General features: G+C 40.5%; 1 protein-coding gene across 8 annotated transcripts in view; it reads left to right on the forward strand.

Annotated features, from left to right (window-relative positions):
• svila (supervillin a) overlaps positions 1–13815 on the forward strand; it is a 340124-nt gene that overhangs the window by 198087 nt on the left and 128222 nt on the right. For 7 of the 8 annotated variants that reach the window (XM_072576064.1, XM_072576065.1, XM_072576066.1 and 4 more), the window contains 5 exons: positions 9430–10242; positions 10618–10788; positions 11554–11588; positions 12091–12155; positions 12446–12594. In XM_072576064.1, the coding sequence (XP_072432165.1) occupies positions 9430–10242; positions 10618–10788; positions 11554–11588; positions 12091–12155; positions 12446–12594 (1233 nt within the window). The remainder of the gene's footprint in view (positions 1–9429; positions 10243–10617; positions 10789–11553; positions 11589–12090; positions 12156–12445; positions 12595–13815) is intronic. The other variant, XM_072576069.1, reaches the window with a different exon arrangement.

Consider the following 13815-nt stretch of genomic DNA (forward strand, 5'->3'; position numbering starts at 1 on the left):
AAGATATAAAAGAGACCTAAGGGGCAACTTTTTCACGCAGAGGGTGGTATGTGTATGGAATGAGCTACCAGAGGATGTGGTGGCGGGTGGTACAATTGTAACATTTAAGAGGCATTTGGATGGGTATATGAATAGGAAGGGTTTGGAGGGATATGGGCCGGGTGCTGGCAGGTGGGACTAGATTGCGTTGGGATATCTGGTCGGCATGGACGGGTTGGACCAAAGGATCTGTTTCCATGGTGTACATCTCTATGACTCTATGGTGATGACATTTCCTGTTCTTTTTCAGAGAGTGGTAGATGGGGTTCAAATCAATGTGTTTGTTGTTAGAGTTCCAGTTGGAATGCCATGCTTCTCGAAATTCTCGTATGTGTCTCAGGTTGTTCAGTATTGTTCGAGTCAAAGTGGTATCCTTCCTCATCTGTATGTCAGGATACTAGTGAGAGAGGGTCATGTCTTTTTGTAGCTAGTTGATGTTCATATATCCTGGTGGCTAGTTTTCTGCCTGTTTGTCCAATGTAGTGTTTGTTACAGTCCTTGCATGGTATTTTGTAAATGACATTTGTTTTGCTTATTGTCTGTATCGGGTCTTTTAACTTCATTAGCTGTTGCTTTAGTGTTGGTGGGTTTGTGGGTTTCCATGATGCCAAGAGGTCTGAGTAGACCGGCAGTCATTTCCAAGATATCTTTCATGTAGGGGAGAGTGGCTAGGGTTTCTGAGCACATTTGTGTGCTTGTTTGGGTTTGTTGCTGAGAAATCGGCGGACTGTATTCATTGGGTCCCGTTCTTTTTGAATACGCTCTCTAGCTGATTTTCCTCTGTTGTTTATAGCTCCTCAGTGCTGCAGTGTGTGGTGGCTCATTGAAATAATGTTCTGATGCAGCTTTGTTTGTGGGCATTGGCATGACTGCCTCTGTAGTTCAGTATTTAGTGTGTATGTGTTGTTTTCATGTAGACGCTGTTTTGAAGTTCCCCATTGGCTCTACTGCGACGTCTTGGAATGGCAATTTGTTAAACACATAAATAAAAAGTGGGATATAACACCAGCATTTCGTTGATGATATTACCTCGTATGGTGACGCAACATCTGAAAACAAACCTTTCAGCTCAGCGAGCAAACATCCATCCAGTGATTAAGTGATTGTTAATAGAGGGGATATAGCAAGAATTGACGTTGCCCTCCTAGTCTGGTTAGAATCTAGAGTTACATTATATTACCTTTACTCTGCACTCCTCCAGCATGACTCATGGTGCTGACTCTACAAATTAAATTTCAGACTTAGCTATTTGTAAAACCAGAAAGAAAGAAGGATGCAGGCTGAAATTATGCTATCTCCTGAACCATCAAACTTTGTACTCCTGATATTGACTCTTTTGTTTGACTGCTGTTAACCCTAAATGATCATTTCTTGCCTAGTATTTCAAAATGAAATAAAGGGCTAAATCTTCTGGTCTCCAGATTGATGAAGACCAGTACATGACTAAAGATGCGTAGTGGCATTCTGTAGAAACTTTGGTGCATGGAGCTATGTGGGAATTGTCTGGTATGTGTAGATTTTTGGTGAGCAATTGCCCATGATCGTTTCCAACTCTTGAGTTGGAGTTGTAAACTTAGGACTATTTGATACAATTTATCTTTTAATTCTAATTCTATTCCTTTACAGTTCCCCAGTCTTCGATAAATTGAAACCTAGTTTGATACCTGGGTAACTATACCATCAACTCCCCATCATTTACCCCAAACCTGACTGCCCCTCCTAATCCCCTGATTACCCCTTGAGCTGGCAAAAAGTGGCACCTAACCCCTGACTACCCTCCCAACCTGAACTGGCTGCCCCCCTGACGACCCTCGAGGCCTCCTAACTAGTCTTGAAACCTGACCTGACTACATTCCACCTCCTCTGCTACCCCACTGTGACTGTATTCAATGGTTAAAACAAGTATTGTGCAATCATCTATTAAAGATTGAATTTTATGATATCAGGTGTGATGTTGTTATCTTAGTTGAAGAATTAACTTCTTATGTTGGATGTGCATTTAGATAGTGGGTCTTACTTTTTTAAATTTCATGTTCATGTTCATGTTTAATAATGGCCTTCAAGACTTAGTCAATAAATAAGTGACTAAGAGGTGAGGGAGGAACCACAAATATTCCCATCCTAAATGATAAATTAACCCAACAATTAGTGCAATTGACAGGGCTGAAAAATTTCCATTAATCTTCAGCCAGAATTGCCAAGTGAATGGCCAGTTTCGGCCTCCTCAATAGGTCCCCAGTATCACAGATACCAATTTTCTCTGATCCGATTCACTCCACGTGATTATCAAGAAACAGCAGGAAGGCTGTGGGCCGTAAGTACATTCCAGCAAAGTACTGGAGACTTATGCTCCAGAATTAGCCTTGTATCTAACCAAGCTACTCAATACAGTTCTAACATGGGCACCTACCTTACAGTATGGAAAATTGCCCAGTTATGTCCTGTGCACAAAAAGACTACCAATCAACAAGAGTGGGGTAGTAATTGACTGGATTGGTTTAAAGTGATAGAAGCCTTTGTTGATTGTGCTGTCAAGTGGCACTTAAAATCAGCAATAAACTGCTCACTGACAGCCAGTTTAGGATCAGCAAAGGCAACTCAGATCCTCATGTAATTACAACTTTGATCTGAATATGGAGAATTCCAGAGTTGAGGTGCAAGAGATTGCCCTTTACATGAAAGCTGCATTTGACAGACAGTAGCATCAAGGATCTCCAGAAAAACTCGAGTCGATGGGAATCGAGAAAACTTTGCGCTGATTAGAGTCATACCTGGCACTTAGGAAGATGGTTTTAGTTGTTGGAGGTCAGTCATCTCAGCTCCAGGACATTCCTGCAGAAGTTCTTCAGGGTAGTGTCTGACATTCAACCATCTTCAACAGCTTGATCAACAACTATCATACCATTATAAAGTTAGATGTGGGGATATGTAATCAGCAGTGAACAATGTTGAGCATCATTCATGATGATATTGAAGAAGTCCATGTCCATTTTCAGCAATTCCTGGACCACATCCAGGCTTGAGCTGATGACTAGTAAATAACATTTGTACCACACAACTGATTATCTCCAACAAGGATATCTAATCATCTCCCTGGGATTCTCAATGACATAATTGCTGAATTCCCCATTAATAACATCTTGGAGGTTACCATTGACCAGAAACCGAATTGGCCCAGCCATCTAAATACTGTGGCTACAACAGCAGGTCAGAGGCTAGGAATTCTGCAGAAACTAAATCACCTCCTGACTCCCAAAACTTGTCCACCATTTAGAAGGCAAAGGTCAGGAGTGTAATGGAATACTCCCCACTTGTCTGAATTAGTGCGGCTTCAACAACATTCAAGAAGCTCAATTCCTTTGAGGAAGAAGATTCACAATAATCAGCAGCCAACCTCCTCTTTCACTTCCTTCATCCCGGATGCATGGAGCCTACCAGCTGCAACTTGCCCTCCAACAACTCACCAAGGCTGCTTCAGCAGAACACCACCACCCATGTCATAAACAGCTAAACATGAAATTACATCACCATTCCTACAGTGTTACTGGTGCAAAAGCCTCAAAAACATCAATTTCCTCCTTTAACAGCACTGAGAGTATTCCTGCACCAACTAGGACAGAAGCAATTCAGAAAGTTGCCCACCACCATCTTCACAAGCATGTAAGGATTAGCAAACAATGCTGGCCTATCTGGGGATACCATGTACTACACAAAGCCATAAACATATATGATTTGATATAATTTGAGCTAAAACGCTTTTTAGAAAAGTGACAGTACTGTATTAGAACAGTACTGAATGTCTAATGACTTATTCAAGGGGAACTGAAGGATGTATATTTTAGATGTTTCAGTCTGCTTTTGATCAGGATTCAATCAAGAGGTTGGTAAAGAAAGCTGGGGCACATGGGTTTAGAGTGACTATGCCATCATGATTGAGAGTGAAAGAAGACATAGGAATAAATGGGTCATTTTCAGAATGGAAGGATGTGGCTTGTGGAGTATCGCAACAATTAATGCTTGGCTTCCAGCCACTTGCAATCTATGTCAGTTATTTGTACATGAGAATTAAATGTAATATTTCTATGTTTTCACATGATACAAAACTAGCTGGTGCATGAGTTGTGCAGAGGATGCTAATACAGTTCATGTGAATGTGAAGAGACAAAAATTAATCAGATGGAGTACTTTCTGGAGAAAAGAAGATGTCCACTTCAGTGGGAAAAACAGAAATGTGGGATAAATTTTATAAGGGGCTGAACAATGTAGACTATGGAAAACAGGATTGCGTAAGAAGTCTAAGTAGGTCTACTTTGACATTGGGCACAACCCACTGCATCGTGTATGCGTTTGCCAAACAGCGAGGTCAGTTTCTTTCTAGTCAGTGGACAGTAGCCAATTAAGAGGTCTTAGCAATGGCGCAACTCCCCTCATTAATATTAAGCTTCCTACTTTATCAAATGCACTGAACAAGCTGGGTGTTGATATTGCTCGACATGGAGGTCAGACTAGGTAGCTGCAGCTTCAGCTTGCTATTTGCTCAAAAGGGGCTCCATGTTGAACATCAGACTTGAATTTTTCTGGGCACCAACTATGATATTGGTATCTGATATGCAGTCTCTAAGAACCTTCATGGCACATCTCTGATCCACTTACAGAAGTTTCTGCACTTAGTTGCTGCACCTCACAATTAACCATCTTCAACAAGAGAGAATTTAACTATTTCCCCCACCCCCCTTGGCATTTAATATCATATCAATCTATCCATCTTGACTCTTCCTGCCCAACTGTGGGCTGTATTCCTCTGGAATGAGAGATACAAGTATAAAGGGAGATGAAAATGGGTGGTATAGCTGTTACTTTTGGTGCAGGTAGAGAGTGTCCGAGGTGTGTAATTAGGCAGTATTGACGGATAGTAGGGTTGTTGGTGTCAGGGTGCTGAGAGCAAGTGAGGAAAGATGTTGCAGGTAGTGGTGTGTGTACGAGAAAGTGAGGATTGCAAATGCTGGAGATCAGGTTCAAAAAGTGTGGTGCTGGAAAAGCATAGCAGGTCAGGCAGCATCTAAGGAGCAGGAAAGTCTATGTTTCGGGCATAAGCCCTTCCTCAGGAATGTAGTGTGTGTAGTACAGCGTTGGCCTTGACATGAGGTGAACACAATAGCAGAGAGAAGATGATGGCATCTAAATGATGGAGTAGAGTAAGGCATTGAACATAAGAACTAGGAGCAGGGTAGATCATTCTGTACCTTGAGCCTGCTTCACTGTTTGATACGATCGAGACTGATTTCATCTTGCCTAAACTCCACTTTCCTGCCTGCTTTCCAAAACCCTTCAACTCATTACTGTCTGTCTCCTCCTTGGATTTACTCAATGTCCTAGCATCCACGATACTCTGGCATAGTGAATTCTACAGATTCATGATCTTTTCAGAGAAACAATTCCTCCTCATCTGCTTTAAATTTGCCCACCTTTATCATAAAACTATGACCCTTCTTTCTGGATTACCCCATGTGAAGAAACATCCTTTCTACATCTACTTCTTATCAGAAAGATGTTGTGAAACTTGAAAGGGTTCAGAAAAGATTTACAAGGATGTTGCCAGGGTTGGAGGATTTGAGCTGTAGAGAGGCGCTGAACAGGCTGGGGCTGTTTTCCCTGGAGGTCAGAGGCTGAGGAGTGACCTTATACAGGTTTACAAAATTATGAAGCATATGGATAGGATGAATAGACAAAATCTTCTCCCTGGGGTGGGGGAGTCCAGAACTAGAGGGCAAAGGTTTAGGGTGAGAGGGAAAAAGTATAAAAGAGATAGGGTGGACAGGGAGAGCCTTTTTCCAAGTATGGGGACAGCAAACATGAGGGGACAAAACTTTAAAGTGAGGGGAGATAATTATAAGGCAGGTGTCAGAGGTAGTTTCTTTACTCCGAGAGTAGTAAGGGTATGGAATGCTTTGCCTGCAACGGTAGTAGAATCACCAAGGTAAAGTGCATTTAAGTCGTCATTGGACAGGCATATGGACGTACATGGAATAGTGTAGGTGGGATCGGCTTCAGATTAGTATGACAGGGTGACGCAACATCGAGGGTCGAAGGGCCTGTACCGCGCTGTAATGTTCTATATTCACACAGAGGGTGGTACATATATGGAATGAGCTGCCAGCGGAAGTGGTAGAGGCTGGTACAATTGCAGCATTTAAAAGGCATTTGGATGGGTATATGAATAGGAAGGGTTTGGAGGGATATGGGTCAGGTGCTGGCAGGTGGCATTAGATTAGGTTGGGATATCTGGTTGGCATAAACGAATTGGACCAAAGGGTTTGTTCCTGTGCTGTACATCTCCAGGACTATATCTACTTTGTCAATCCCCTTTAGCATCTTATACACATCAATTAGATCTCCTCTCATTCTTCTAAACACTCCATAAAACAAACCCCTCATCTCTGGAATTAATCTGGTGAACCTTCTTTGATCTGCCTTCAATGTGATGACATCCCTCCCCAAGTATGGAGACCAAAGCTGTGTACACAATTGCAGGTGCAGTCTCCATAATGCGTGTGCAGTTGATACTATTTCTTCAGTAATAAATGCTAAAATTCCATTTGCCCTCCTTTATTATCTGTTGTACCTGCATGCCAGTTTTCTGTGATTATACATAACACCCAGATCCCTTTGCACTGAAGCACTCTGAAGTTTCTCTCCATTTAGATAATAAATTCCCTTTCTATTTTTCCAAGTAAAGTGGATAATCTCACACGTAACTGCATTAAGCTTCATCTGCTGAACTATATGCTATTCACCTAGTCTAACCTAATTTGTAAATTTCTTATTGCTAAATTGCAACTTACTTTCCAACCTATTTTAGTGTTATCTGAAAATTTGGCTATAGAACTTTCTATCCCTATATCCAAGTCGTGAACATAGATTGTAAATAGTTGGGGGTCAAGGACCAGAACCTTGGCACCACACTAGCAGATCCATTCATCAAAATTCTCTGCTTTCTGTTAGTTAGTCAATCCTCTAGCCAAGCTAATAAATTGCACCTAACCTAATGTGATGTTATTTCATGTATTAAGCTTTTGTGTGGCACCTTATCAAATGCCTTCTGGAAGCCCAGGTGTACTACTGCTCCAGGATGCCCACTACTCATATTGCTTGTTCCATCTTCAAAGAACCTTAGCAAATTAGTAAACGTGATTTGCTCTTCATAAAACCATACTGATTCTGGATTATATTTTGATTTTCCAAAGCCTTGTTATGACTTTCTTAATGGATTCTAACAATTTTCCAATGATCCATTAACCTCTATCCAGATGACTGAGACTGCAGTGACCTGGGTGGCACCCTCAGACCAGGCTGGCATAGTCTGGAGTCAGCTTCCACTGCAGGTCAAGGGAAGTGGAGGTCCTGCCTATTTGTCTCCCCATCCACTAGGACCTCTCAATAGCAGGATAGTTTCAGACTGATGGTGCTAATCGAGTGCACATCAAGCTTTTTAAGAAAGTGCTAGCACCAGGGATGCTGTCATTTCTGGGATAGCCTGGCAGTAGTGAGTTGCTCCAGAAACTGCATGTGGTGAGATGAGTGGGATTCTATAGGGTGGGGTAGGTAGTTAATGAGGTGAGCTTGGTAAACTTGCCAGGACTCGCAGTGAAAAACTCTCCTAAAAGCTCTGGCCAACTGGCATTAACCAAACCAACAAAGATTCAGACCTTTGAATATTGAGTCTTCAATGGTGAAAGACTGGAAAGTGTTGATCTTCACAGAGACTTCAGTGCCCTTGTTTATGAGGCTTTGAAAGTTAATATGCAGGTCCAGCAATCAATCAAAAAGGCAACTGTTTTTTACAAGAGGTTTTGCATTTTGAAGCAGAAATGCAATTATATAGAGCCTTGGTGAGACCATGCTTGCAGTACTGTGTGTGCAGCTTAGCTGGTCCTACCTAACAAATCAGACATATCCGAAGGAGACTCTTGTGATGCATTGGTAGTGCCCCTACTTCTGAACCAGAAGGCCTGGGTTCAAGTGCCACTGCTCCAGAAATAACATGACTGAACAGGTTGAATAAAAATATCCATCCTTCCTAAAGAGAGTGACATAAAGGTTCACATATTCCCACTGCCTACTAATGAGTAAACATTTCAAAGATTCTATGGTTCATCCTTTAAATCTTGACCAAAATTGTACAGAATTTTACAACTAGAATAGCATATCCACATAAATAATTGAAGATCTTGAAGAATGTTCAGTACCAGTAAGGATTTTCAAAATGTGTGCTGTAAACATGACATAAGGGTACAGTGAGGCACTAAATGGTTGCTGGCTTGCCAACTTCAGAATTAAACAGATGTCAACCATTTCCTCTCTGTTCACTTCTCAAACAAAAGTTTGGGACTTGTAGACTTTATTTTATTGTTGAATATTCACAATAGTCATGTTTTTAGCTTTTTGTAATATTGAATTGAGCCTGAAAAAGAGAGTTTCTCTAATGGAATTATTAGAAAGCAAATAATGATAATTGATACATATTAAATGCAGGGATCAAGGAAAGCTTTGGAAATAGAAGTAAATTACATCTTGAGGTTCTGAAATTTTCTAGTGTTGAATGCACTGCTGGTAATACTAGAAAAATGAGCAGTAAATGTGGGCAAATAAAGGCTGAGTGCCCAAAAGCATAAAGAAAGCATGTCTTTCTGAATGAATGCTAGAAGTTATCCTTTTTCTTTCTTTTGGAAGGGGATGAAAGAAGGCTTTAAGAACCACTAACAAATCTTAAAGCTCTGAAAATGACATGAATGTAAAACTGGAGGGATAGAATTATAATATACTGTGAATGCTGGTCCAGCTCCCCCTCCCCCATCCCAAATGTCTGCTGAAATATGTGGTTGATCTGATCTAAGTTCCATTTGAGTGAATAAGGAATACCTGTATGTTTGAAGCTAAAAGTTGAAATTCTTTTGTTTAATCAAGCAGCTGGCAGTGATGGATTTTGTTTCAAGTAGAAATGTGAGCCAACAAAATATCAATTTTGTAACTAATACTGCATTCTTTTCCCAAAAGGTTTTGAAAGTACTTAGATGTACCCACTTTTCCACATCAGGATAACAATTACTTGTTTCGTGAGTGAGTGCAGTATATCTAGTGTTACCAGGAATCTATAACTAAGATGGTATCTTTGCATTTGTCTCCTGTAAACCATTTTACACCAACTAATGTATAATAGAAAGTGTGCTTGCTCCTTTTTGTTGCTTAAAAGAAACTGCTCAGTTTTCCCTGTTCATTAGTTATTCTTAAGGTGTGCTGGAGTCTCTCTACTATTTGGGGGCGACATCAGACATAAACAAAAGTGACTGTTCTTTTCATGATAAATGAGTGGTTTCCTCCTTTTCTCTCAAGAGTAAAAGTTAGAGAAAGAATGATGAAAGATGAAGGAATTCGGAACAGCCCTGAAATAGTCAAAGACATCACTCATAGAAGACCGCAACAGACAGCAATTCCTTGTATCTCCCTCCTGTCAGAATCTCCAATTGCTAATACAGTTAGTAAGCCCAGTGCAATCCACCAACCCATCTTTGTTCAGTCCACTGATACTGTGGACAGTGCCAACACAATGACAAGAGAGTATAAAAGCAGCATCGTTGGTAATTGTGTACCAGGCTATACTAGCCTTTCAACAAAAGCTGAAGAGATAAATGAGAAAGAGTTTGGAAGAAGATGTGTTTACAGTATTGAATCAAAACTGAATGAGCCTGGCAGCACTAGGAACTGGCTGAAAAGCTGTAAAGCAGTTTTACCTTCTCAGGTTCGAAAGCAAGAGAAGAATCTTGAAGAAACTGTCTCTGACATGAATGTTATATGCAGGGAAGGTGAAAAGTCACATCTCCTGGGGACATCTGCAATTGACTGGTACAAACCTATGGATATTAATCAGCGGAGGGAGAGCGCCTTAGATATTCAGAAAAAACCTGGGGTACACTCTCGTGCAGATGCTAGAAGAGGAAAAGACCTAGTCAAAGAAGCATCTCTTGAAAAATCTAAAGTAAAATGTTCAAAACCAGATAACCCGGAAGTCTCAAACAGTGAAGAACATCAGGGCGTCAGTACAGATGTATTCAGTGGCGATACTGATGCAGTGGACACAAGGGTATCTGTTGCCAAACTTCGAAGAGCTTACCTGGAGACAGCCAATGCCAGCAGAAACTGGGACCTGTAGGTGGTACTTTGAATGCTGACTCTTTTTTTTGCTCAACTATTGTGTGTTTGCACTGATAACAATTTAGAAATTGAACTTGCAAGACACACTTGAGCTTTAGCTTGCAGCCATTACTTTGTGAAAAGTAGTCATGTGAAATCTTTAATATTGTAATTTGCTTGTTGCTGGCCTGTGCAAGTTATGATGCTGTGTAGTTGCTAAGTTTGTTAACTACCATGCATGATATAAGCATGCCGTGTGATGTAATCTATTGTGGAACTATTTCTCTGGGGTTCTTATAATTTTCCCTTATTTTCCTTTCTTTCCTTTCCCTCACTTGCTCTTTTTGCTCTGTCTTTCTCTCCCATGCATTTCCTTTTCTGTGCATAAAGTGAAGCTAATGTTGCCTTAGTGACATCAGGCCTTGACTTGGCCACCCCTGCTGAAATGGAGAAGGCCCATCGTAGGCCGAGACGTTACATTGCCTTTGGTGAGGATAGGAAGACCTCTGAGAGGTTTAGAACACAGCCTATAACTACAGCAGAGCGACAAGAAACAGCTAGGTAGGCTGGTACCTGTATATAAATGTTAATATTTTTTGTAGTGCCCGATGAATTTAAATTCATGTAGCTTGAAAACCTCGGGCAAATTTCTGCAACAATCCCAGGCAGTTACTTTCACTTATGAAGGTAATGGCAAGGAAGCATGTAATTCTAGCCTTAGCATTGACTTTACTCTATGTTTTCAATATCTATAATTGATGATAACTGGAAGAGATGAACAGTATTGGGTTGAGTGTACAAACTTTGTATTACTTGATCAGTGTCCCATAAGAGAACATTTTCATTTTTGTTTTTCCTTTGGTTTCTGTTAGGATTTTGTGCACTTCGAATATATGATGAAAATAGAGTAGTTTTCAATCCATTGTTAAGTATCTATCTACTTTGCTTGAAATATTGTTTTGGCCAGTAGTATGTAGGTATAAAAGCAATCAAAAACGCAGCAGAAATTATATTTGGACTAAAGGTTATAGGAAATTCAGCAAAAGCAAAGAATTTAAATTATTATAGGTGCCAACGTTATGAGCTTACCAATGCAGCTTTATATCATTCTCCACATTGCATCAGAGCAGTAAATTCTAAATATACAAAATAACAAATTAAGTAGTGGAAACCAATCCTAACTTTAATTCCATTCCAAAATAACTTATTCATTGGTATTTTGTAATTTTCTGGCATGCTTTCTGCATTAACGTATTTGTGGATGATTAAAGACAAATTCAGGCGTACAATGTTTATCAAAGTAATTTGCTAATCTTTATTTTGTAGGCCAGGGCCAATTACGGATATGGAAACTACTGAAGGCAAGTATAGATTCTTATTTTCACTTGTATCACGAGTGAATGTAAGGTTACTACAATGAAGTGAATCCAGAGTGTGGGGAAAGGCAAGAAAATGGAGTTGAGAAGTATCAGATCAGCCATAATCTCATTGATTGGTGGATCAGACTTGATAAACTAAATGTCCTACTTCAGCTCCTTCGTTTTATGGTCTGATAGGCCCGTTGGTCCATTGTGCCTATGCCAGAAAGGGATTCCTGTAACTAAAAACTGCAGGATGATCAGGAAGCTTATTCTTCCTGGTTTTCCAATCCAACATCAGTCCCTCTGTATTTAATTTGCCTCTGGGCTAAGGTCGAGCCCGTAATCTCCATTGTTCTGGGTGCATTTGTTTAGAGTTGTAATTGCATGGTTGTGAAAATATATTGGGGTTGTTTCCCCTCTCTCTTTCTCTGTTTCATTGAGTAACTTTATGATACATTATCATCTAATTCTAACCAAAACTAACTGTACTTTTTACTTGCAGTTGATGAAGAGAAGTTGGATGAACGAGCAAAACTGAGTGTGTCTGCAAAGAGGTCACTTTTCCGTGTATGTAATTTGTTTTTATTGGTAATATATAGTACTGAGAAGAAATGACTCTGATCTCATCTGAGACTCCAGCAACATCTGGTTTTCTGTCTGATTTGTGATGTAATGCAAATTTTTTTTTATTTCTTAGCTCCCCTTTAAAATCGAAATCCCTCACCTTTTTTTTATATAAACTTAGTTTTAGAATGGCCTTTTGGCTTTCTTCAAAGCACACTTAATCAGATTTATTAGCTTTTTTAGTAAATTGTAAAATGTATAACTGTGCAATTTTGTTTAACATTTCATGTTAGGAAATGGAAAAAGCAACAAAAGCAATGGATCCGTCCGTGGCAACCAAATCTCGATCTAGAAATTTAGCAGTGGAACGAAGGTTACGTCGTACTCAAGATCGTTCCCGTACTCAACCTATCACAGTAGAGGAAGTAGTTATCGCATCCAGGTACGTTTTAAAAGACGCAAGTGTTTAATTTATCATCTTACTTCTGCATGCAGGCATTTTTTTTCATGCTTTGGCAAAATGTTAAAGATTGGGATCCAGCCCTGAGCAGCTCAAATGTCCTTTATATAGTGGAATATATTTCACGTACCTATTATCTGACGTGACAATGGCTAAGGACATAACCAAGAGAAAAAACACTTTATTGGCTAGTTGTGGACTGATGAATTGGGCACTTGTAACACTATCAGTATATTCACCTTGGACTGCAGACTGCCTGCCTGCATCCAAAGATATGGGGTGTGGCAACACAATTTTGCTTTTCAGGGAATATTGACCAGTGCTTGAATTTAGACTTGTGGTATAATCAGGAGACTTGATGATAGTGGGTGGCAATAGCTCTCTTTTTCCATGCTAGACTGTACGATCAAATATTCTTTGTTTTTGTGGTTGTGGTTGCATCCAATGGCTGGTGGTACAATAGATCAGTGGTTAGCACCGCTGCCTCACAGTGCCAGGACATGGGTTCGAATCCAGTCTGGGGTGACTACCTGTGCAGAGTTTACATGTTCTCCCTGTATCTGTCTGGGTTCCCGCTAGATGCTCAAAGTTCCTCCTACAGTCCAAAGATGTGCAGGTTAAGTGGATTGGCCATGGGAAATGTGGGATTATAGGGATGGGGTGGGGGGCTGAGTCAGGGTAGGATGCTGTTTGAACGGTCAATGTGGACTCCGTGGGTGAGATGACCTCTGTCCATACTGTAGTGTTTCTAATATTCAGTGGGTTTCCCATTATTTTCTCAGGAAAGTTGCTATTTGGAGTAGAGTTCTGTTGCTGGCAAATTGAGAAACAAGTCTAGTTTAAATGCTGAACTTCCTGAGGAATGGTTTGAGGATATTATTCACTGTCAGGATGATTAAATGCAATGTTGCTTTGCATTGTTTCTTCTTGATCCTCTGACATACAGTAGGGCACAAGTTTCATGACTGGGCTTCCTTTTGGATAAATGTGAACCAGAGGTTGGCTACTTTCCCCCTCCTTTGCCTACCTATTGACAGAGAGAAGGCAAAGTGAACAGTGTAGACATTTTCCAACCTGTTCAGAGATGCTGTGACACACCTCTGGAGCCCGTGGGACTTGAACCCAGACCTCTTGGCTCAGAGGTAGGGAAATTGCCAGTGCATCACAAGAGCAAAGTGGATAGTGTATCATGTTAAACTGCTG

The sequence above is a fragment of the Chiloscyllium punctatum genome, chromosome 8 (assembly GCF_047496795.1).
Source record: "Chiloscyllium punctatum isolate Juve2018m chromosome 8, sChiPun1.3, whole genome shotgun sequence".
Classification (NCBI taxonomy): domain Eukaryota; kingdom Metazoa; phylum Chordata; class Chondrichthyes; order Orectolobiformes; family Hemiscylliidae; genus Chiloscyllium; species Chiloscyllium punctatum.